Source organism: Chamaea fasciata, unplaced genomic scaffold (assembly GCF_029207755.1).
Source record: "Chamaea fasciata isolate MVZ Bird 193981 ecotype frontalis unplaced genomic scaffold, bChaFas1.0.hap1 SCAF_5, whole genome shotgun sequence".
Classification (NCBI taxonomy): Eukaryota; Metazoa; Chordata; class Aves; order Passeriformes; family Sylviidae; genus Chamaea; species Chamaea fasciata.
In genome coordinates, this window is record NW_027094090.1 from 42356209 (window position 1) to 42382084 (window position 25876).

The window sequence follows — 25876 nt, forward strand, 5'->3', positions numbered from 1 at the left end:
TAAAGAGCTATTTCTAGCTAACCATAATTTTGCTTATTATCTTGCCTAGTATGATCCTTGCAGCTCACCTTTAATTGCTGTTTTTCGAGCTCTGAAACTTCCAGCTGTGAATGGAGGTCAGCCATTTCTGTCATTAGTCTGTCAATTTTATCCTTCTCTACAGTTTCATTATGTCCTGCAAAAATAATGATTTTTTTTTATAAAATTTTAAGTAGTGAGAACCCAGGGCACAAATAATCTTGTTTCAGTAATTCTGCATCTCCTGAACGCTGAAACAACTAAATAAAACCAATTAACTGGGATCACCAAACACTGAAGTCACCTAGGCTTTTTCTTAGTTCTTTCATAAAATTAGGCAGTGGTGTCTAGTTCCTGTCATTGAATGCAGTAGCCCAGTGGCCTGTCTGTTAGACTTTTGAGAAATACAACATGTACACTTCCCCTGAATTAAATGTAGGAAGTTTGGAAATACTGCAAGGATCTTGTTGCATGTATTCATAATTTCAATAGGCTTAGTTTGGTTTTTTTTCCTCCAGTCATATGGCAGTGTGCTGCTCCATAGTGCTCTGCTTTTCCCATGGGACTGATGCCTGCTATGTTTTAAATTCTTCCCAGAGCTGGTAACTGGAACTAAACACTCATTCTCTAGCATCTTGGAACCCAAAGCAGAAGGTGTCGGAAAGAGGATTTCGATGAATGACTGACATCTTACAGTCTTCTGAGGTTAATAAAGCAAGTGGGGGCAGGAACTACACACCTTCTTGTGTGAAAAAATCATACAAAGTTTACAGCTTCCTGCTCAAAATAATTGATTATGGAGATTTTTACTGAAAATTCTCTTCAAAAAGCTTGTATATGTACTCAAAAATCCAAGACCTTGATCTGATTCAGTTCACACTACTTTGGCATTAATCTACTTCAAATAATTCTGTGGATTTATTATAACTTTGCACACACATATTAAGTTAATGTCGTTTTAGACCCTAAATATAAGAAGATCTTTATTTTTAGGTATTGAAAATTATTACCAGCTGCAATACCTTCACTTGCAGAGGTGTGTCTTTCATGCTTATAATCTTCCATCTGGTGCAGGAGTTCTGCTTTTTCTTTCTCTAATTGATTATTAGTTAATCTGGAATATTTAAAAAAAAAAGAGAATATTTTTGTAATTATTAAAATATTTTAAACCCTAAAATATTTAAGTAAAAATTGCAGTGGCTATTTCCTCTTCTCGTTTCATGTATATTGGCTGAAGTATTTAGTTAGTTTAGAAGTACATTACCTTAAAAATTGAAGCTCCTTGATGATGTTTTGCTCTGTTCCTGCACCTTCAGGAAGATGTTTGAGATGCTCAATCTTAAAAGAAAAATTAAGGAAGTTTTATTCTTGAAAACAGTATCCATGGCAATGCAGTTCAGATAGAGTTCTCTTGGATACAAGATTAAAAAAAGAAGGAGAATAATACTAAGGATGTAACCAAACATTAAAAGCTATCAGAAGAAAAAAAAACCTAGTCATGTACAATTTCCACACACAAAGCTAATGCTTGACAGTGTTTCCAGAGTTAGTAAAGATCATTGCTATGTATTTCATGAAGGGTGAAGAAAAAGGTATTTATGAATGAGATTTGCAAAGGAAGTTGGATGCATAGCTACACCAACATACTGTATACATATGCTTAAGGAATTGATATCCTAAATCATTTAAATGCTTTAAAAATATTACTGATGTGCTTATTTGCATACCTGGGTGTCCCAGTTCATTTTGAAAGATCGTGTGAAAACCCTGTGATTTTGCAATGACAGCCCCAATGTGGGTACACTGACTAGGGGTGACCTTCAAGGTAAGTTTGAAGAGGTCCCTGACCAGAGAGGGAGAGAGCCTCTGAAAGAGATGCCTGGTAAAGATGCAGGAGCACAACAGTGGTTTAAATATGTTATATATATTATATATACATTAATATACAGTAATGAATGCAGTGACAGTTCATGAACTCTCATGACACTACTGGCAATGATAGGTTTTTGTTCTCTTCCTACGTAACGTGGTAAGGATTTGGGTTATTTTTTTTATTTATACAATCAGGCTCCATTTTTTTAAATGTAGTTAACTTTGATCTCATCCCTTCATCAGTACTTGAGACATGAAAGAAACTGGAAAATGTGTTGCTCCATCACAAAATGAAAAACATCTATCTCTGTGTTAAATTCACTGTTGGTATATACTTCAAGTTAATAACTCTCATGTTAGGAAAAAACATGGAAAAACTAACAAAGTAATTGTTTTACAGGAATCAATTCCAAGTTATGTTTATTGAACACATCTACTTTCTTACATAAAATATATATATGACTTCCCAAATTGGAAGTTTGTATTTGATACCTTACACTGAGAAAGGCTAGTATAAGGTGTCTGGGGAAGAAAATCATCCACACATAAATAAATGAGAAGATGGAAGCTGATGTAGGGGCAATTCTAGGACTGCACCTCAGTACTTAAAGGTGATACATCTTTTCAAAGATACCTGAGTTTAAAATTCATCAACTCTTCCACATGAACAATAGTACTTGTAAGACTACTGGGGACTGCATGGAAGAGGCCAGACTGGAAACAGAAATGAAGGCCCTGTTTAGGATAGAGAATACTCTCCTGCCCCTTCCAAAAAAACCTGTCTGGAGGGAATAGAGAAATCTTTGCAGCAACCTCATTGCAGAACAAGCTGAAAAGATTTTAAGACACTTTGAAACACCTATCTACAGGTTTTTATGTGATCACTGAAACTATAATCAAAAAAACCCTACAGAAGGACAGAGTAGAAAAGTAATAGTTTTCCTCAGACTGCAAATCAAGAATATATATTGATAATACATGATAAACCTCATTAATTGGCTAAAATACGTAAATATAGAAAATATGACAGAAAAAAAACTATAAAAGAGAAAAAACAAGTATTCTGCTGCTACAGACATTACAAAGACAAATTAAGCATTCTATTTTCAGAGTTATCTAGCTAAACTTTACTCACTTGTTCTTTTAGATCTTGTAAATTTTTATCAGCATTGTGTTCACGTTCTGTTGCTTCCTGAAGCAGCCGTTTAAGGTTAGCAATGCTTTGGGTTTTTTTAGCAATATCTGCTTCCATTTCCTTCAACTTAGTTTCCTGCATTCTGGCAGTATTTTCATTTAGAGAAAAATAAGAGCAAAAGTTAATACTTATGCAGAAAGAGAGATTAAAATATCTTTAGGAAGAATAAATGCTGTAAAATACACCCTAAAATATGTTTGGGGCATTGGCCTTGAAATAACCACTGGCCTTAAAAATACAGTTTGCTGAAAGAAGCATAATGAGGAACACATCTTTAATCTTAGAATAAAGACTTTTCTGGATACTACACTTCTGTGGTTCTCTTTTTGTGTCTACAGTTTATTAAAAGGGGACAGGAATCTTTATACTATTGCACATAAACCCCAAACACCTGCTGCTAAAAAGATCCATGGTACTGATGCAGTATGTACATTAGCTGAATCTTCAGTGTTATACGTTTGAAAGTACTTTTCGAATGATTTAGTATTTAGGGAAAATAATGTACTGAGAAAAGGGCTAATACAGATGCAGAAGATGAAGATTCCAAGGCCAAAACTATCTGCAGTAAATTGTTTACCCTGGAGGAAGAGCAGCCTGAGGAAGATTTTGTTTTGCTTTGAGCTTTACAAGGCTATAAAAAGGTTTGTGTAGAATCTGAAATGTTGGAAGGTACCTCTGGAGGTCACGTAGCCCAGTCTCCCATCTGAATCCATCTGGATTTTCAGATAGCAATACAGTGTCCAACACCTTGCTACCTGCCCAAGAGCCTTCTGAAGGGCCACTGGGATGACACCCCTTTGTCTGCCCTATGAAACACTTTGTGTTACCATGTATATGCATTGGTAGATGCGCTGGTGAGGTGGATTGCATGTTAAAGTTCCCCAAGCAGCTCCTCTAGGTTAGTAAGGTTGTTAAGTTACTAACTTACTTTGAATGCATGTTAAAGTAAATGCAAACAGAAGGCTTTATTCACATGAGTTGAAATAGGCAAATACAATTAAACATGACCATGTATTTTGTATCTATACTCAACTATGTATCTCTCTCAACAGAACCAAGTAGAAATGCTTTTCAAAAGAGGTGAAGAACAAAAAGAACAAATGTATGAATACTGCTGAGCCGATATGACAGCAGTTAAGGGCCTGCCATCTGCACTGCATGCTCATATCCTCACTCTGCTGCGGCCATCAGCTACTTCTGTCCTGTCCTGCAGTTGGTTTTACCCTCATCCTTAGACAAATTATGGTCGTCATCTGACCTTGCATAGAGACATTTTACCTCATTGGATAGTGCGGGGGAAGGTTAAAGGAAAACAAATAGTTTTTTGAAGTCTCAGTGAAGAAATGGCTCAGCAACATATCAGAGTAGCACTAGACTCCTCAAGGGATCTTGTGGGAGTGCAGACCAGGAAGGGAGTAAAATCTTGGACATCAACAGTGATCTGACCTAAGATGAAATAAGACAAGTTGCTCTCCTGTCCAGATGATTTTCTGCCCTAATAAGTTTACTGTCAGAGGTTCTGATTTTGTGGATACCTTCCATTTTTGTATACCACTATTAAACAGTACTTTGCAACACATCAACCTATTTCATCCTGAAGTCATCCAGGAGTCCAGGACTAAGTATTTCTTACCAAAAGTTTGCTCTCTGCCATCCTTACGCAGGACACAGGTTGTTTATTTCTTTTAATAGCATAAGCATAGTATAATTTTTCTGTCCTTTTATTACATTCTCAATTCCTACCTTGTTACAATGGACTTCCAGCTTCTGCTGTCAGCTCCATCAAGCTGGCTCTCAGCCAAATTTAGCTTCTTAATGGTTTCCTCCAGCTGTACATTTAACTTCTCATTTAATATCTCCAAGTTATTCTTCTCTATTCGTAGCTTCTCTCCACTGTCAGCTTCCTATTGTCCAATAAAAGCAAAGCTTTATGGAATACTTAACCTCACAAGAAACATGGTATTATCTCAAATGATGGTGAGATAGGGTCAGTGCTGATGTAGAGGAAAACTGCATCCAAGACTACTAGCACTAAGACTTCTGATTTTGATCTTGGGCTTGTCCTTGGATATCTCCTCTCCACATACAGTGAACAAAATCTGTCATAGCAGTATCAGTGTAATCAGTAATATCAACCATTAAGAAAATAAAAATCATATACTTACCATAACCAGTACCTAGTGGAAATAAAGGGATGCATTAAAATGATTATACCTTTTTCAGTTCTTTACGCAGTCTCTCATTTTCAGTAATGAGTTTTTCCATTCCTTTGGTTTTAGATTCATAACGCACACTCAGCTGGCCCTCCAGATCAAGTTTCATTTTCTCCATTTCAGACTAAAAATCAAACACTTTGTTAAAACACATTTACATTGCTTAGTAGATTTCAGATTTCCACTTTTAAAGCACAGCATAGTTACAGCTACTTAGCACAGTGAACATTTCATCACATAGTTAAATATGTCCTTAAGGTACAAAGTACCTTAAACTGCAGTATGTGATGCTAAAATGAAGTTTTGCCTTTCTGTTCTATATATTTCATATCTGCCATTTTCAAAACAGTTTTGTGCCAATCAGTATCAACAGGCTTCCATTTTGTCACTAACTTGCATATAAACTGTTACCTAAACATAGTTACTCAAGATAAATCTGTACCTTTAGCCTCTCATTTTCCTGCTCAAGACCAAGTAATTTCTCATTAGAAACCACAGCTGGAGCTTTTCTCAGTTCTTCATTTTCTCTTTGGACTCTCTCTACAACCTTTTTCATCAATCCAATTGTTTTTTCCAGTTCTGGGACTGTTTTTCCACTTCTACCAGCCTACAAGAGGGGGGAAGGAAAAAAGTAAAAGTGAGCAAACAGTTCATCTTAGCATTCTGAGATACACCAAATCTTACCTTATTGCTTATTTTACCATTGCAATTCATATTTATAGAAAAAAATGCTTTATTCTGATATGACATGAACCCCGGAATTTCTTGCATACTTACCTCTCCAAAACATCTAATGATTTATTAATCCTCCAAGTCAACAAATCAACTGCTTCATTTTCTAGGATACTCTAAAGAGCTGCAGTTAAGTCTCAAACTCTGCTGTACTCGTGAACTAAACTGAAACATCAGGAAAATAAATCAAAGAACTACTTAATTTATTTAGCTTTTCTTGTAGAAAAATCCCCCTATCAAACAGACCATGCAATTGCTTAAATGCTAATACTGGGGGCATGGGGGAAAATGGCTGGGAGCTTGAGGGAAGAAAAGGGGGTCCTTTTTAGCAACACTTCTGCTAAATTAAAGTGACAGAAAAACTATATATTAAAGCATAAGTAGATCTCCCTTTCCAAAGGCAAATATTCTTCTTGCAAAATGATAAATAAATAAATGTGGAGGGAAATACTGTAATTTCTCTATTTTTCTTCTTTTACTACATTAATTAATGAGTTGGAAAATCTTCTAGGGAGTCTTCAAATCCATTTATTTTCTCATCCTCTTTTTAGCAATTTCCTCAGCAATCATAATTTAAAGATGCTGCTGATTCTAGTTCTGGGGCCCTAAGGTACCACATAAGGAAAAATGTGGAGGATTTTACTCCCTGGACTTTTACATAAATGTATATAGCAACCAAATTTCAGGAGTAAAAACTACTAATTTTTCTTCTCTAAAATAACTGGAGGGATTAGGACGTTTGTATTGGTACACAGCAGAGTTAAAGAAAAACCTGTCACATCTTACTGCCCGTGAATGGAGAAAGATGTACAATTTTCCGTCTCCTTGGAAATTTTGTGTGAAACATTTGTATAAACTGAATTTTCTTGTCCAAGAACACCACTGCATAAGAGACAGGCACACAAGCAGTCCATGCAAAGCATGAATAAAAGAATGAAAAATATCTGATCTTTTCCAGGTACCCAGAAGCAGAACTCATTCTCCTTGTATACTAAGCTACAAAGAGCTACAAAGGTACTTAGGAGCTTTTATTAATTCAGCTTTCTTTAGAAGGTCACACAAACAGTTTCAAAAGTGAGCAGCAAGAGACGCACTGCTGAGTACTTCTTTCCCTTTAACTTCGGAAATATTGTTCTGTTAAGGTAGTTGACATTAGCTAGGGTAAAATTTAGCTGTGTCACCTTCCATAGTACAATGAACAGAAACCTTCCCTAACAGTAACTTAACCCTTCTACATCTGGATCAAATAATTTACATAAATACATGAATATAATTTTCAGTATTATGGCTGTAACTGCTATTTATTGTACAAATATGCTTCTGAAGGTAACTAATCCAAATGACAAAATAAGGCCATGATAATGCAAATATTTAATAGCTTAGCTCCAGTTCTTCTAATGGTCCTCTTAACTTAATGTCATTAATTCATTATAGCACTTTGTCAAAAAAAATAAACAAAAACAATTCATGTTTGGTTTTGGTTGATTCCAAATGATTTCACTTCAATAATACTTTGCCTTTTTTTGTACTTTATTTTCATTTACTTGTGATGAAAAGTGCTGTTAAAATACTCACGCCTCTAATGCTGCCGCGCTTTTGTTCAGCTTCTGCCTTCTCTTTTTTGAGAAGTTCACACATTTCTTTTAAGTCATCTACTTGGTCCTACAAGAAAAAAAAAAAAAAAAACAAAAAAGACAAAGTAATAACTTAGATCTCAAATTGAGGTGAAAAACTGGTGAACAAAATTACAGTGGTTGTACTCTGACAAATTTAAGACAAAGCAATTTCCCATCTCAATGATTTTTTTCCTTTGTTTCAACTGGCTATTCAACCTTCTCATCTTCTGTAAAAACATGGAAAATTTACAGTATGTACAGAAAAAAAACCTATTTCTTTTTAAGCAATTCCCTGACCTGTGTGAGGGTAAAGGGGACTAAAGTAAGAAGATGTTACCTTCAGTCTTGGCAAGTCTTTATTGGCCTGCTCTAGTTGGAATCTTAGCTCAATGTTTTCAGATGACAATTTTAAATTTTCCTTTAAAACTTCTTGTTCTCTTCGATACTGATCACTTGACCCTATTCCTGATGTCTTGAGAAAAGAGGGGAAAAAATTATTATTAAGCGGTAATGTACTAATCCAGTTCAACTATCAGTTGTAGCTGATTAAGAGCAATAGAGAACTAGTATTTTTCACAGAAATGAAACAAGACAGTATTATTACCAGTTTTGATCTAATCTGCTTTAATTTTAACACCTCTTACATTTCTTAAACTTGTTTAACCTTTAAGAGAAGTTTACAAATCAGTATAAACCAGTAAAAATTTAATTAAACCAAAACTACTCCATGAACTATTCTGTAAAAGTAAACCTCAAAGACTAAAAGAAGCTACTGAATGAAGTAAGCTGTGACATGGTACCTGGGAACAGCATCTAATTTTAAGGGCATACTCTGATAGTTTTTTAAGTAGCACATATGTCATAAGAAATACCAATTATGTCAAATGGATCAGAGAGCAAGGCAGAAACAGTAGTATGTAACTCTCATTTCATCTGTTACTTCCCAAAATCTTAAGTCTTTATCCATGGAGGACAGTGATTTCAACTACACAAGGACAGCTTTGCATACTTTATAGTGCCGACTGAAATCACAGAGATACAGTAAATTATCATGCCTGAACAGTAAAGAGTAACACCTTTTAATAATTTAATAATCAGTGGTTTTTTACTTAAGTAATTTGGGAATTAAGTGTATGATTCACTACTTCATCGCTAATTAGAGAAATGAAGTATTTGCTTCATTAAAGCGCTTTTTTTGTGTAAATAATGACAAATAATAAGTCTCTTAAAGAATGAAGGACATCAATTAGGTCCATGTAAATTTGGGGTTATTTGTAAACTCTCTGGATCAAAATTTTAGAATTGACAGTAGCTTACTTCTGAGCTGACACGCATGCCTATCATGCATGTGTAAGTTTGCTTTATGGACCATTTGGTAAGTACTTCAATATCCCTACAGACCATGTATATTCCTGCAGGAAAGCACTGCTTCATCAAGATCAAACTATTCTATTTCTACATGATTTTTGCTGAAGAAATGCTAGAGGGCCACTACAGTATCAAACCTCGGGCATTTCAGGAAATTCTGGGGTAGTTTCAACCCCTTCTATACAGCTTTGGTCATTTTCCTGTTTATTCTCTGCAGTGTGTTGATTCATTTCACTATTCATATTTATTTTCTCTGCTTCACAGTCATTAGCTTGATTAGGAGGTTCCCCTGAATCAGACTGATTGCAGCTCATTTTGTCAGTATCAGGCTCTTCTACACATTCTTCTTCATCCACATTTGATTGCTTGAAGATTTCTTGCTTCCTCCCTTCTTCTTCATATTTCTCATTAACTTTTCCATTTTCAGATTGCGTTATATCTTCTTCTTTTTCATTGCAATTCTCTTTCCCAAATTCAGCTATAATTTTGGTTTTCAGCCCTTCCCTAGAAATATCTGCATCCTTGCATTTGTCACTATCTTCAGGGTGCTGTTCAGGAGACACTTCTCTGCTTACAAGTGTAGCAGCCTCCTGGCCTTCATTATTCATGATGCATGTTTGCATGTCTGTGTCCTCATCTACTTCACTGCCATCAGTAACTCCATTATTAGTTTGATGTTTGATTTCATCCCTGTTTGAAATAGATTTCTTGTGAAGGAAATTCAGATACTTTTGTTTACTGACAGTGATAGGAACAGACTTGGTCAGTTCAGTTTGGTCACATGTACTCTGAGTCAAGTTGAAGATAGAGTGAAGCATGAAAGAAAAGCAGAACACAGTAAAAGAAAACAGGAAATAAAGGAAATCAGAATGTACTGTTAAGTCTATTCTTGAAAGATTAAGAAAACATAATAATGCAAAATTTGTTAAATAATCAACCTTGTAAAAATCAAAGCGCAACAAAACACCTAATGTAACTGAAATGAAGCTCAGTATTTCCCCAAACTCTGTGCATCTTAAATTTTTAATCATAAAAGTAGTCTCTCAGTTGCAGACTCATATTTAAAAATATATTTCTTTTATTTCTCCCCATATGCTAGGATGCTGAACATTCCAGCTTCTACCTGCAGAAGAAACACAGAAACTTTAGGTTTTGGGGATTTGGGGTTTTTTTGTGTTTGGTTTGTTGGGGTTTTTTTAAAACAACTAAAAGCTGAGTATTTCATATCCTGCTGTGGAATACTGTCATTTAAATAAAAGCAGCTAAGTGACATCGAATACCAAAAAGAAAACAAACACTTTTCTTAAGTATTACTCTACATAATATGGTTACATTATTAACTTACCAAGGGTCTCAAAAATGTCTCTCTTGAACATTGTCTCTGCAATGCATGAAGCTTTTCCTGGAGGTATTGATTTTTGAAGTGTAAATCTTCTACAACAGAGTCTCGTGGGATTGCTTGCAGTGTTCTACATCAAAAAACAAATCAAGTCACAAACAAATGGCTGTTAATGCAGAAAAGCATCTCTTAAGGTAAAAGTACTGTGAAATTCTGGATTTCTACACTGGATTTTCCCAGTGTTTCTAAGCTAGTTGTTCTAAATCAACGTTAGCCATATTTCAACTAATCCCACTGAATGGAAGATACTTGCTTTGGCAAAAGGAATCCACTCTTTTCCAATGTGTACAGGTTCTATGACTCAGGTACATTATCCACTGTGATAGTGGATACATGGGTTAAGAATACACTTCCTAGCTGCACCTAGCAGTTCCAGTAACTTTCATCAACTCCAAACTGTAGTTAAAACTTTTCACAATAGGAGCCATAAGTTTTTCATATTATTTAGCTTTTTAGAATAATGAACCAATGCTGCGTATTCTCCAAACACACACAACTGCTCCCAAACACTTCTAAGTTTGCTCATCATAGACTCTAAGAAGAAATTTTAAAATTCCTGTTTCTTTTTTTCCTTCTTGAATTATAGTTTACCAATTAGAGATTATTACATTCCACATATTTTTTTTACTAATTTAGATTTCTCACTTTCTATATTCTTTTAGAAAGTCTCTCACCTCATGTGTGCAACTTCATTTTCTAACTCTAGATTCCGTTTTCTTAGTTCTTCCAGTTCTTTTTCAGTTTCTGTGGCTCTTACTTCAACAACACGGTCAACAGTGACACCAGTAGTTTTCAGTTTCTTCTGTAGAGCAATTTTCTCTTTTTCAATCCTGCAACATCCAGTAAATTTACATTTTAAAGCTTATTTGATAACTTGCTTTCTTGAGGAGAAAATATTTTTGGTCTTAAAGAATCTACATTTGCATTTTATCTGCTCACTGAACCACATCCCCTTTTCTAAGGGGTAACATTTAAGAACGTTACTGTATAAACAGTAAAGCCTACCAAAATCCCAACTCAAAGCCCAAAAAAAGCCAATGGAAATTCAGTCAGTCTTGCATGTGTTCTATATGAAATTCAGGCAAGGCTTGCTAAGAATAAAAGCCATTCTGAAGCAGTTTCAAATCACAGTTTAATAACAGCTACAATCACCACTGCATCTTTTATCAGTAATATCTTGCCATTATTTCACTGAAGTAAACATAACATCTGCAGAGGGTATGGACATACGGTTTTTTCCTGAAAAGGCTTCCAACTCAATCTTAGAACTGTCATTACTGCAGTAACACTACAAGTATCCAGTCCTAGCAACCTGATTAAATAACACCATTATGAGAAAGAGCCTGTCTTCATAAAGCTGTTATTTGCTTTACAAGGATAATAGAATGCTAAACCAGGAAGCATATTAAAGGACTTAAATTAATTTTATCTCGAGACACTTTCTTCTAATAAAGGTAGTTGACTTCCACAAAGGAAAGGATCCTAGAGGAGTTAGTAGCCTGATGCTGGAAAATTAACTAATCCTTTTAGTCTCAACAGCAATGTCAAATTCTCACCATCAATCTTATAAACATAACAAACTACAATAATTGCCATGTGTCAAACATATCTAGATTTCCCTTATGTCATCATTTTGTAGCTAAATCAATTAAAACCAACTCACTTTGTATAAATTTCCTTCAATGTATTCAATTGTTTGGATAAAGCATCTGCTTCTTTTTCCTTTTCCCTTAGTTTGTTCCGCAAGCCTTCCATTTTGATTTGCCATTTTTTACCTTCATCCCATCTAATTATTTCCTCCTTGGAGGTCTGTGAAGAGCATAAACAGATTATATATTTCTCTTTGATTTTTTCTCTTAAAGCAAAAGAAGCAAACACATTAGAGAACTAAGAATGATCTATCCTTCATTTATCAATTTAAAGCAAGAAGCCATAGCAGGCATATATTATTTGCCATAGCTAAGTAGCAGTTTCTTCACACTTTTTCTCAAGTTCACTTTCCAACTTCTAAATTTTTTTTCTGAAGCACATCTATCAGATTTTGTTCATCAGCTTTGCTCTAAAAAATTCAGCTAGATCCACAGCTGTGATTGGTGGATAAAGCTAATGCAGTTGATTGCTCCTACGAAATTCTTCCTTAGCTTTTAATATTCTTTTTACAAAAAACGGAGCATTTTATGAAATTAGAGATGCTAGTGCAATGTATCCTATTACTTCAAATTACACATTAGATTTAAGACAAAATAGGGTTTTGTACGGCAATTTACAACAGATCTGTCTTCTACAACTCACCAGGGGTTTGCATGCCCCTGCTGCACAGCTTCTTTTACTACAAGAAATGAAATCTCTACTTAGAGTTAATAACCCAGTAACTATAAATTATATATTGGATAAAACCTGCACCTATAGGATCACAAGTGGCTACTGAAAAATCACAGTCAATATTCCTGTAAGAAATTTTTGGTTTGGTTTGGGGGTTTCTTTGTTTATTTTTAGTCAGAATTTTTCCTTTTCTGGTCATTCCCTGTACTTAATTTTCTGGTTTTGTTCTAAACAGTTACTGCTATGAAGCAATGGAATGAAGGGAAAATCTTGGAAAAGAGGACAAATGCATGCCAAGTGTGAGAAAAGGATCTCTAGACACAAAGCAACAGGTATTTAAAACATTTAAAATTAATTTAAAACATAAAGAGGAGTCGTAGAATAATATTTAACATCATTCATAAATAGTCTGACTCTCATTACACAAGTATGCTATAATATTCCAGTATACTTTATAATTATTATGAGAAGCCACTAATTAGTTACTGACACAGTAACATGCAAGAAACCAGCAACACTTATAAATTAACACGACTCTAATCACTCAGAACTTCTTGTATGTGATCGCAATTGTCAAGAATAATCACTTACAGAGGCATCATCCCTTTTAAGATTCACTCTTCCTCCTCACTATTTTGTGCTGTTACTATTTCATTGATTTCACAAAAGCGCATTTGGCAGAACTTATGTAATCAATTTCACCATTGCCTAAAAAAATCTTTGTTTTTAAAGATTTTGTAGAATTCAACATCCATAAGAAAAAGGCAGGAAAACATTAAGATACCTTGTACTAATAACAAGAGCAGCAACAAAGAGCACAAAAAACATGAGAAGTTGCAGCCATGAAACTGCTTTTTTTCTGATCAAATTTAGCTGGTAGGTTTTAGAAGAAATAGGGAGAGGTGAACAATCTTGGCCTCAACTGATGAGCTCTTTCAAAGCCATAATATAATTACTACATACCTTTTCTTCTCTTAGACTCTTTTTTTCTGTTTCTTCAAACTTTTTCTCAAGTTCACTTTCCAACTTTTTAATTTTTTTCTGAAGCACATCTATCAGATTTTGTTCATCAGCTTTGCTCTGAAAAATTACAAATTTTTACAGCTTCAAGTTTAGTGTCTACTGAGATTTTTTCTTCAGTCAAAAAAATAATGATTTTAATTCCAAATTGGTAAAATTAGTTTAAAACCTAAATGATCTTTCAAAAATTCTCTTCAAATTGTTATAGTACTGGAATGTAACTTTCCCCTTCAAACTGAAGAATCAGTAGCAAGTAGCTGAATTTTAAAAAATAGATAGATGATCCTTCTGTAAATCCCTGTCCTGGTTTAGATAGACAGGTATCTGCCAGGGAGGGTTGGAGTCTCCCTTAAAATGTAAGCCCCTCCCCCCCTTTTCCAAATTATCATAAATTTGCAATTAAAAGGCTGTCAGGCAAAGATTTTGGGAATAGGTACAGCAGTTCTTTACTAGGGATATAAAAATACAGATGTTGTAGTACAGAAGAATAAGCAAACAAATAAACAAACAAGAAATCCTAGAAAACCCTGACAGAGTCAGAAATACAACCTGACACCCTGTTGGTCAGGGTGTTGGAAGCAGTCCAAAGTAAGCCCTCCTGGAGCGGCAGATGTGGTCCTGTTGGAGTAGAGATGGTCCCGTTGAAGAAAAAGGGTCCAGTAATGGTGAGATGGGTCCGGTCTTCCTCCAGGGATCCCCTGGAAAAACTGGATACCTAGTGGGACTGTAGCTCCTTTTTATCTAGGTTAAGATGGTTTGGCTCCTCCTCCCTGTGTGGAGCAGCTTACAATAGCGCAGTGTAATGTGTAATGTCATTGATGAGCTCTTAATGGTCCATTAGCAGAAGACATTCCCATGGAAGTAGTGAAACAATGAAGAGAGATAAGTAGCACTCCACCATCTGATAAGTGACACTGACCCATTTGGACAAAGATAAGCAATTCTGCTCCAGATGGAATACAATAACATACTCTTTACAAAACCCATGATATTATCCACCCCTTATTCTATTACCATCTGCATCATACCTAACACAATGAACCTTTACACTCAATTCTCACTTAGGATTAGGTGTCCTTGTGGTACACAACTGGTTTCCTCCTTTTTTTGCATTACCCACCAAGTGTAACCAGGTCCTTGAGCAAAAACAATCCCACGAATGGGTTCACCTTTGCCTGAGGCACGGTTAATCTAAACAGTCTTTCCTAAAATACTTTTCATGTGTAGCACAGGGACTTTATCTCCATCCACTGTGTGCAAGGGTTCAGCCTGGGCATGACCAGCTCGATTGACAGATCCTCGAGTGTTGACCATCCATGTGGCCTTCTCCAGTGCCACCTGGATCAGCCCATGGCAGATGGTGGGACTGTGTTTCCACCCCTGGGTCAGCCAGTTCCAAGTGTACTGCACGCCACTCCAGGTGAAAGCAAACTGAGGCCTGCATTCTGCAGCCAGAGGAATGGAGAAAAATGCATTGGCAATGACAATAGTGGCATACCACCTCGCTACCTTGGACTCCAGCTCGTATTGAAGTTCCAGCATGTCCGGCACAGCAGTGCTCAGCGGTGGAGTCACTTCATTCAATGCACGATAGTCCACAGTCAGTCTCCATTCTCCATCAGACTTGCGCACAGGCCAGATGGGGCTGTTGAAGGGTGAGTGGGTTTTGCTGACCACCCTTTGGCTCTCCAGCTCACGGATCATCTTGTGGATGGGGATCACGGCATCTCGATTTGTCCCATACTGCCAACGGTGCACCGTCTAGGTGGCAACAGGCACTTGTTGTTCTTCTACCTTTAGGAGTCCCACTGCAGATGGGTTCTCTGATAGTCCCGGCAAGGTGTTCAACTGCTTAATGTTCTATGTCTCCACGGCAGCTATTCCAAAAGCCCATCTGAGTCCTTTAGGGTCTTTACAACAGCCATTCCTGAGGAAGTCTATGCCCAGAATACATGGAGCCTCTGGGCCGGTCACAATCGGAAGTTTCTGCCACTCCTTCCCGGTCAGGCTCACCTTGGCTTCAACCAGAGTCAATTCCTGTGATCCCCCCGTCACCCCGGCAATGGAAATCGGTTCTGCCCCCACATGTCCTGATGGCATTAGAGTACACTGCGACCCAGTATCTACTAAAGCTTCATATTTTTGTGGCTCTGATGTGCCAGGCCATTGAATCCACACAGTCCAAAAAACCCGATTTTCCCGTGCCTCTTCCTGGCTAGAGGCAGGGCCCCTCTAGCACTGGTTATTATTCCCTTCTTGGACATACATGGTAGAGATTCCTTCGAGGGAATCCGACACAGCATTCCCACCTCCGTAATACCTGGCAGCTTGCTCATGGGAGGCTGAGGCTACCTTCATTCTAGTGGAACTCCCTCTGTTAGCGTTTCTCTCCTTGAGCTCACGTACCCGTGCTGCCAGGACAGAAGTAGGTTTCCCATGCCACGCTCCCATGTCCTCCCCATGGTCCCGCAGATAAAACCACAGGTCAGCTCGAGGGGTGTACCCTCTCTCTCTCGCTGGGGGATGTTGGGCTCTGATTCTGGGGCCTGTGACTTGCACCGGTGCTACATGGGAACTGTTCCTTCTCATCTCCTCTCTCATTTCCCTCATCTCCTCTTTGAGTTCCTTCACCACCGCAGAGACATGAGCCTGCATTGGGCCACTGATCATACTTTCATAATTTCTGAGCTTGTTGGCAACAGAACCCACTGTCTCTCGGTTATCCTCAGCATTAATTGTTGCGATGAATGTGGCGTATTGAGATGGTCCATGAGTTGTCAGATTCCACATGTGCCCTGTGCATCTAACCTTGTTGGGGTCATTATCATGCTGTCCGGTTCTCCCAAAAAGTACTTCCAATACTGCCACTTCTCTTAACTGTTGGATTCCTTCCTCAAGGGTCTTCCAGCATATTCTATTGTTGTGCTCTTGCATTGTCTCTGTGGACAAATCTCTCTCTCACACTCATTAGAAGTCGTTCCCAAAGGGAAAGGGGTCTTTGCTCTCTTACAAATACCTGATTTATACCTGAGTCCTGGGTCAAGGGTCCCAAATTCCTTGCTTCAGCACTATCCAGTTGTACGCCTGTACCCGTAAGGTCCCACACTCGAAGTAGCCAGGCTGTATAAGCCTCACGTACTCATCATACAATATCTTTTTGCAGATTACGTAGACTTTCATATGACAGGGACTCAGTAATGATCTCAACCTGTGGCTCTTCTGTGGATTGTGAGGGCCTTCCTTTCTTATCCTTAATACCAGGATCTGACGATTTCACTTTACACTTCCTTGTTTCCACAGGGGCGACTGCTGCTGGCTGTGGCTGCCCTTGTGGTTCAGCTGGAACCTGGACAGTTGTAACATCTGTGGGTTCCACTGCTGCACCATCAGTCTCTGCCTTCTCGGGGCAGGGGGAGGGTTTTTCATGAGCTGGGGAAATGTACTCTTTCAGCATTTGGCCTATCTCTTTTACCAGAACCTCAACCCAATCCGGGTGGGTCCTTTCTGAGGCAGGCTGTGGGGCAGAGTCAGGCTCTGGGGCATCATCCCTATTCTGTGGGGTAGGTATCAGGGTGGTTATCCAGGTCTATCTTCCCTTATCTCTGAATGCTAAATAGAATACACCTATTAGCAGCACCAGCCATTGTATGATATCATTAGCATTCAGAGAGGATTTAAACCCTTCAAAAACTGGTGGGGCAGACCCAAAGAGCTGGGTAAAGGGTTGGGAAAAAAACTCCCCCAGTGTCATTTCCTCACAGTAGGTACCATTGTTAAAGTAACTCCAAAAACACACAGTTAGTGTACGATAGCCCTGAATCCATGTGCCTGCCTTCCAGAGGAAATTAAAAATCCATGAGTTCTTCACCTTATTAAGCCATAAAATAAACTGGATGACAGTCACAGTAGCTTTAGTTATGGGGCCCATATTTAGATAAGGGCTTGCAAATGGCAGAAATACAGCCACAACCATGTGCCACCCAAACCAGGGAAAACTGGACCACATGATGTTGTCCAACAAGGCTTCTATACACAAGAACTTAGGTCACCAAAGAACTGCTATTCCTTTTTCCTCTCAATGCCCTCTAGCCGCACGTTGGGCGCCAAAATCTGTCTTGGTTTAGATAGACAGGTATCTGCCAGGGAGGGTTGGAGTCTCCCTTAAAATGTAAGCCCCTCCCCCCCTTTTCCAAATTATCATAAATTTGCAATTAAAAGGCTGTCAGGCAAAGATTTTGGGAATAGGTACAGCAGTTCTTTACTAGGGATATAAAAATACAGATGTTGTAGTACAGAAGAATAAGCAAACAAATAAACAAACAAGAAATCCTAGAAAACCCTGACAGAGTCAGAAATACAACCTGACACCCTGTTGGTCAGGGTGTTGGAAGCAGTCCAAAGTAAGCCCTCCTGGAGTGGCAGATGTGGTCCTGTTGGAGTAGAGATGGTCCCGTTGAAGAAAAAGGGTCCAGTAATGGTGAGATGGGTCCAGTCTTCCTCCAGGGATCCCCTGGAAAAACTGGATACCTAGTGGGACTGTGGCTCCTTTTTATCTAGGTTAAGACGGTTTGGCTCCTCCTCCCTGTGTGGAGCAGCTTACAATAGCGCAGTGTAATGTGTAATGTCATTGATGAGCTCTTATTAGTCCATTAGCAGAAGACATTCCCATGGAAGTAGTGAAACAATGAAGAGAGATAAGTAGCACTCCACCATCTGATAAGTGACACTGACCCATTTGGACAAAGATAAGCAATTCTGCTCCACCCAGACAGAATAGAATTATATGCTCTTTACAAAACCCATGACAATCCCTTATTTTTCTTCTAAAAGGGGAAATAAGGACAGCCAGGAAGAAGAAAAAATACCATTTTTCCAAGAAGCTATGAGGGTGGTTATTCAACTACTCAGACTCTTTCAAGCATATTTCCAGAAGTACGTAATTGTTTGGCTTTTTTTTAGCTGAGGCAAAGAAACAAGCTAATAGCTTACATGTAACCCAGCTGATGAAGAAAAAATCATTTTTTAAATCAAGTGTAAGATACTTAAATCTTCCATTCCCCCAAATCAGCTCATCTATACAGAAACCTGACCAAGATCAAACATAGTTTGAAAAGTCACTTCTACCTGAATGCTACTGCTTAGCCTCCTAATCCGGTTCTTCAGTTCTTCATTTTCTTTTTCTATTTCATTTTTTTCCCTCGATATTTTAGCAAATGCTTTTTCTTTCTTCTGAAGCTCTTGGTTTAACTCATCCCTTTCATCAGACAGCAAAGTTTCCTTGTTTTTACTTATTTTAAGGTTATCTGTAAGTTTTGTAATCTGATTATTCAATTCCTCTATCTGTGTCTGGAAGAAAACAAAAAAGTCAGCAAAGGCCCCAACTCAGGTTGATCAGCAATACAACAAACCAATACAATTACATCACTCAGTACTCACCGTAAGCCCCTTTGTTTGTCTGTCAACAATCTCTTGGACATTCATATATGCCTCTTTTTGTGATGCAGCAGAAATAATTTGCTGTTCAGCATTGGCAGTCATTTCTGCTCGGAGTTCTAGAAGTGCTTTACTCAAAGCCTGAAAATAATTAATTCATTTTTTTTTTTGTGAGTGAAGATGCTGCTACAAAACAAGTGTCGTGGTTTAACATAGCTTGGTTTTTATTTAAAATCTATCAGTTATGGAGGCGATTCTCTGTGAGGACTGCTAACAGCTTTCTCTGGACTTAACAGAACTAATTAGCTTGCTCCCAACACCAAGAGCAACCATGTGGCCGGGACTAGTGCTGGGAGTGGCCCCAAGGCTGAGAGCAGCAACGTGGCCAAGACTCCTCAGCCAAAATCAGTGTGGCTGGGGCAGCGCCACGCGGCCACGGCTATCTCAACATGGCTTGCAGTGAGCTTTGTTTGCTCAGCTGCTTTTTAGCCAGCCATGCTGTGGACAGAAGGACAAAAGCAGTGGCAGCAGCTTTTTTTTTCAGTGCCCCACATGAAGAGAAGGCACGGGGTGGCACCGGCAGCCAGTGTGACTCGCACGGTGTGGGCAGAGATCAACAGAGTGGAACAGTGATTGACTGCCTCGATTGCAGAGCCTGGATGAGATCAACCTTTTCAGCACTGCAGAACTCTATAAAAACTGTTTCAGTTGATAAAGCTTGAGAACAAATGAACCTGTGGACATCAATTCTCTCCTGAATCAGGAAAAAAGAAAGGGTGAAGACATAAAAAAACCCAACATGGGACACTGACATCGGTGAAGAAGGAGTCAAATTCTATAAGGGAGGAGATGCCTTAGTTTTGGGCTGAAATTCTCTTCTAAGGCTATGGTGAAGGGATAATTGATACATGAGACTTTTTTTCCCTGTAACTCATGGAATGCATTGGGGGGATGTAGTGTTCTAACCACAGCCATGAACAGAGGCACTCATGCTGAAGCAAGCAGATGTTGAAGTGGCTTGAACAGAAAGAGATGAGAAGAAATAAAAAACCTTGCTCCATGGATAGAAGAAGAAAACCTCTGTTCCTAGAGATACGAGAACTTTTGTTTCTATATTAGAATAGCTCATCCTTAAAATTGCACCCCAATAAGCTGAAATGGCCCATGTTGGTAGTTGTGGGAAAGCTACCAAATACGTGAAAGGGACTTTCACACTGAACAGATTTTCCTTTCCCAGGTGGCTGATTCGCTGTGACACTGAAGCCACAAGATATTTGTTTCTTGTGGAGAAGTCTCCATGGCATGACAAGAGAGACTCCTCACCCTAAGAGAACTGAAGAAAAACTATTTTTAAAGGTGGTAAACTGATTGAAAGTTTTGTCTCTTTCTGTTGTCAATAGGAAAGAAAAAAGGTGTGGGGGGAGAAGTGTTCTGAGGGTTTATTCTGATTTCTTATTATTTGTCTTTTAATTCTGTTAATGAAGTTTTCTTTATACCCTTTAAAGTTAGAGCCTGCTTTGCTCCTCCTCCTTATCTTACAGCAGAAAATGAGTAAATAATTCTGGAAGGTGCACTGGCGTTTAGTCAGCACTAGACCCACTACAAGAAAAGGCAGTTATATTTTACTTTGGCATGTTATGCAGTTATATTGTATCTCCCGCTCAGCTATACAAAGAATTCTTAAGCATTACAAAAGATTAGGTATTTAAATGACATAGAGATTAATTCTTATTGACTAACTTTGTGCTGGTTCTCTTTTATGGCTAACTGGCTCTTCAGCTGTGCCACCAGGTTTTTCAGTGTTGCTGTGGGTGCTCTATTATTTGCTTCTTTTTGGACCTCTAGTTCAGCTTTAACATTTGTTAATTCCATCTCCTTCTGACACAGTATTTTCTTCAGTTCATTTGCTTCTTCTTTTATTTGTTCCACATCAACTGTGTGCTTTTCTTGAAGCCTAATAAAAAAAAAAGCATTAATAGGGTACAGTGTAATAATTAAGTCAGCAAACTCTAAATAAGTCACAAAGGACACGATATTTTATTTTAAAAATAATTGGAAACAGCAAAGAAACAACAAAGGCAGCCCCCATCTCATAAGAGAACTACTCATGAAGGTCAGCAAAATTGCATTACAGCATTGTTAATTTTCATTCCTGGCCCTTGCAGGTAAAGAAAGCATCATATTTTTCCTTTTAAACATGGGTTAAACTTTCACGAGTTCGAACTTGTTCAGCAGCAAACTCAAATGGAAGTGTCGAGGGGAGGAAAATAACAGAACACAAGCCAGCAAGTAATACAGTAACTTAAAAAAACCTTTCTTTTTCACTAAATGGCACAAAGCTAACAACTAAACAGCATTTTTCCAAGCCACAGTATTAGCCCCAGTGAAGGGCTACAGATTAAAAATAACTTACAACTGCTAACTATAATAATGCTTTTCAGATTTTTTTAGCTAAATCTTAAAGTCAGCAAAAACATGTTCAATTTGATAGATCAGTCCTGTACCAGCAATACATAATTGACTTGAACCACTCCAGTTGTGACTTATGTAAACAGTTTAAAAACTTACTGGGCTCTGATTGTCTCAAACTCATTGATTTTCGATACAGTAATTTGTTTTTGTTTCTCCAAATCAGATGATGTTTTCTTTAATTTTCCAACAAGTGAAGCAAGAGAATTATCCTGTTCTGCTACAGTTTGCTCTAAGTGATGAAAGTATTTGCTGATGGATAGGGACATAGAAGTCTTTTTCCCTAACTCCTGAAAAACACAACAAATGCAAGTGATTAACATTTTAAGCTTTAATCAAAAGATAAGCATTACTGCTGCATTTTTAACTCATTCCTAAATATAATCAAGCATTAATAGCTATCATTTATTTACTGACATGTGATTCTTAGTTCAGAGAAACTAGTCAGGCTGGTTTGAAAAAGAGCTTTGTACATCTAATGATCAACAGAATACAGCAGAGGACCAGTTTCACCTTATCATAAAGTGCAGAGAGAAATTTTGATTGAAATGGGTTAGCTTAATTTAACCATACACTGAATGAGATGAATAGAAAGCAATTTATAACTCCCTCCTCTAGAATTCTCCATAAATTAGGATGACATGCAAAATGCCCATATATACTGAGGTGATAACTCTGTTTTTTTACACTTGACTTTTAATGCCTCTCATGGGCAATCTCTCAAAAACAATACAACAATTATATATCAATCACCATTTTATTTTTGCTGTCATCAGTTATTACTCACTTTTGACTGCAAAACTGTTCTTTCCAACAACAAAGTAAAAAATATAAGAACAACTTCACTAATTCTACAAATACATATGACTCACCAAAGCAGTCTCTTTGAATTGATTAAGGGAATTGTCAGTGTACAAATCTAACTTCTGGTGTAGAACTCTCATGTCTTCCTCATGCTTCTTTGCTATTTCCTCTTGTTCCTGTTCAAAATAAAACTCTGGTGATGTATCCTATCACAGAAAGTCATGAAACTTCAGTGCCTTCAAGTTGTTTGTTCACTCATTGCTCAGTACTACTCCCTAGATTATCCTCTAATTCTGTAAAATTTAAAATTCTTTTCTTCTAACTATAATCAATGATTTCCTTTCTACATTACTGAGGGGAAAAATCAACTTTTGCAGCTTTAAGCTATGTAGCAGGTAGTATGGTGTAACAGCACAGAAGCTGGAGAACAAAACAGTTGGTGTTGGTCTTCACCAACTGTGACTTATCAGCATGGTCAGTAATATCCATGCCAGGTACATTTCGACTTTATGTACTTTGGAGTATAGTGTGATCCCACGGATGGAACGCTAGCCCAGAGCACAACAGGCTCATTTTAAGACTGCATCTTCTGGGTTTTTTCCAAACAAAATTCCTTGATTTCTCCCAAAAGAAATAGCTACATGAGTTAAGCAAGGCACGCTAAGTGAAGATGACAGGAGGTCTGCTTTGGAAATGTACTTCTGATCCACACTAAAACAGATGCATGTTTGGTCTTAAAGTACCTCTTTGACAAAATGTTTATGCTTTAAAATATGATTTATGGATATAAAGAAAGAACAATATGAATTATGCCTAAATAATATAAAGTATGCTTAGACACACTGTTTATGCTTTAAAAAATGTTTTAGTTTAAAATATGCTTTAAGAAGGATGTTATCCATAAATATATGTCTTGTACTTTCCAAATTCACTACCAGATGCAATCCAGAGATCTGCTGCAAATACTGAAAAAGCCCAAAGAAATACACAAAATATACTGAGACCACTTCAGCAGAATTTTCATTTTCTTCATGTCACACTACTTTCATTCCTGGACAGACGTTGTATACATAACCTTTTGACAAAGCAAACTTACTACTCTAAAAAGCAAAAAAATTCTATATGAATTTTCCACATATAAAGTAAGTAATTGTCTCTGTTCTGTGTGAGATCAAAAACTTTTCTTTTTTCACTAGTAATGAGAAAACAAAGAATCAACTAAAAACAACTTGAAAATGGAAAAAATTTCAGGAAAAAAGTTTAACTACCTCTCTTGCTTTAGCAAGCATATGTTGGTATTTTTTTAACACTTCCTCCTTTTGATTTAATCTTGCTTGCATATTTGCAATGGTTTGATGAGCAATTTTAATGGCATGACGGTACTCTGAGTCATCTTGTTTGCTTAATTCAGTCATTATTTTCTCTCCTGATGTTGCAGGTAATCGAAGTCTTAATTCATTTATAACTCTGTCTCTTGATATAACATTTTGTTCAGCTTTCCACAGGGAGGTCTCCTTTTCTTTTAATTTCTACAATAAAAGGCAATTTCTGCATTTACAAAATTCAAACACAGCATAAAGATCTTACTTTTTAAGAAATGCACCAGAAAAATTTGTCTAAATGGACTTATAAACACAAAACACTTTGCACTGGGTTCTGTCTGTATGGGATTACTATTAGATGAAATGTCCCAGAATATCATTACTGTGTCTTTATATGTTATTTTCTTGACACAAGACACCTAACAATTCATTTTGTCCTACCAAATGAAGAAGATGGTGTTTTACAAATTATTTAAGAACCAGAAAGTATCTTCTGTAGCAGAGTAGCAATTTAGTGACTCAAGATAAAAGTATTTTGTAGCACTTGGTAAATTTAACTAAGTATAGTCAACTCAATTTTGTACAGCAAGAGGCATCTTATCCCACTAAATGGATGAATAAAAACATTAGAAAATTCTCCTCTATGATTTGTTCCAATGGAAAAAATATTTCATTTTATTAATGGTGTGATTATATTATTTACATTTTCTGAGTGTTAAATATGTCTAAATTACATTTTAAAAAGGATATTTTTCATGGGAAAAAAGTAAAAGAGCATGGAAACATAAACTTTGTCACTTTAAATTATAATTTATACATTAAATTACCTCCTCCAGTGATCTGCAGGTTGCCCTAGTTTCCAGGATTGTCCGAATATGTTCCTGAATCTTTCTTAAAGCCAACTCAAGTTGCTGTGGGATTGGCAAACTGGGGTCTGGAACTGAGCCTGTAGCCTCTTCTAACTGTACAGAAAGATTCATATTCATGTAATCTGACAGCTCTGAAAAATATGCTTATGTGTCTACTTTAAGTGCACATACCTTTAAAGCTGTGCTAAGTATTTCAGTTTGTTGATGATCATACTGGTCTAACTGGCGCTGCAGTTCTACTTCTCTCTGGTCCCAAGCTATTTGCCTTTCTTCATGAAACTGTAAAAAATAATTGATAGAAGTAGTTTATTTATTGAAGGTAATGGCAATTTTATAGACAACTTCAACTGAAAAAATAGTTACCAAAATGTAAAACACTCAAACAAGCTATTACAAAAGGATTATGAAACCAAGATATAAACATTTGTGTTAAAAAGTTATTAGAAAATCACTTACTAAAATAAGGAATAGGATATTTTTTTCAATAGCATGCAGGAATACACACCTTGTTCTGCTGTACAATTTCTTCTTCCAGGTTACTGATTGTACATTCATATTCAGAAATTATATTACGCAAATACTTCACCTCTTCCTTTAGCTTGACTAATTCTCGACTGAGTTTAAGCTCCTGCAGATGGAGTTCCTCCATTTTCATGTGCCATTCCATTACCTTGCAATGAGTAAGACACAGTATAGTAAAATTTACCTCAGGCCAACTAGATCTGGTTTCACTCTTTGGCTTTGAGGCAGGATGGAACTTCTCAAACTAACCGGAAGACAGATATTCTGCCTTTTTAAGCTTCTTCACTTTTCTTCAGTGAGAAAGCATGACAAGAGTACAAAACTGTAAGGGGAATGACTGATAAGCGCAGCTGCCAACTGGAGAGGCAACACATTTCCCTTACACTGACAAAAGTGCATTGCAAACAATTTTGAAAAGACCCAAGTTATACCTCATGTATCTGCCCAGACTGAAGAAAAAAAGTATGCAAAAATTTTGGTCTGTATTTTCTAAAAGAGCAGGAGAATTCGAAACCATTAAAAACTACGTATTAAAAAAATGCACATGTACTAAGAATAACAGACATACTTATATCAAAATGCTCTAGAAAAATATTTGAAAACTGACTTAAAACTAAAATGTGGCCATTGCTTACATGCAGACAACTTTAGTCACAACAGATACAATCATACTATCTAACATACAGTGATCCTGAAGAGAAG

The 25876-nt window shown here is 37.2% G+C and overlaps 1 protein-coding gene across 7 annotated transcripts in view; it reads right to left on the reverse strand.

Annotated features, from left to right (window-relative positions):
* Nucleotides 1-25876, reverse strand: part of CEP290 (centrosomal protein 290) — a 56005-nt gene that overhangs the window by 1001 nt on the left and 29128 nt on the right. For 3 of the 7 annotated variants that reach the window (XM_066183344.1, XM_066183343.1, XM_066183346.1), the window contains 23 exons: nucleotides 25158-25322; nucleotides 24824-24931; nucleotides 24611-24745; nucleotides 23730-23990; nucleotides 22530-22637; nucleotides 21757-21947; nucleotides 20929-21142; nucleotides 19192-19329; nucleotides 18880-19101; nucleotides 13699-13815; nucleotides 12077-12222; nucleotides 11088-11243; nucleotides 10360-10483; nucleotides 9152-9802; nucleotides 7984-8118; nucleotides 7606-7692; nucleotides 5741-5905; nucleotides 5300-5422; nucleotides 4829-4989; nucleotides 3026-3167; nucleotides 1283-1356; nucleotides 1029-1132; nucleotides 69-175 (listed from right to left, as the gene is read on the reverse strand). In XM_066183344.1, coding sequence (XP_066039441.1) covers nucleotides 69-175; nucleotides 1029-1132; nucleotides 1283-1356; nucleotides 3026-3167; nucleotides 4829-4989; nucleotides 5300-5422; nucleotides 5741-5905; nucleotides 7606-7692; nucleotides 7984-8118; nucleotides 9152-9802; nucleotides 10360-10483; nucleotides 11088-11243; nucleotides 12077-12222; nucleotides 13699-13815; nucleotides 18880-19101; nucleotides 19192-19329; nucleotides 20929-21142; nucleotides 21757-21947; nucleotides 22530-22637; nucleotides 23730-23990; nucleotides 24611-24745; nucleotides 24824-24931; nucleotides 25158-25322 — 3834 coding nt within the window. Of the gene's footprint in view, nucleotides 1-68; nucleotides 176-1028; nucleotides 1133-1282; nucleotides 1357-3025; nucleotides 3168-4828; nucleotides 4990-5299; nucleotides 5423-5740; nucleotides 5906-7605; nucleotides 7693-7983; nucleotides 8119-9151; nucleotides 9803-10359; nucleotides 10484-11087; nucleotides 11244-12076; nucleotides 12223-13698; nucleotides 13816-18879; nucleotides 19102-19191; nucleotides 19330-20928; nucleotides 21143-21756; nucleotides 21948-22529; nucleotides 22638-23729; nucleotides 23991-24610; nucleotides 24746-24823; nucleotides 24932-25157; nucleotides 25323-25876 lie in introns of those variants that run through there. The other 4 variants (XM_066183349.1, XM_066183347.1, XM_066183345.1 and 1 more) reach the window with 3 other exon arrangements.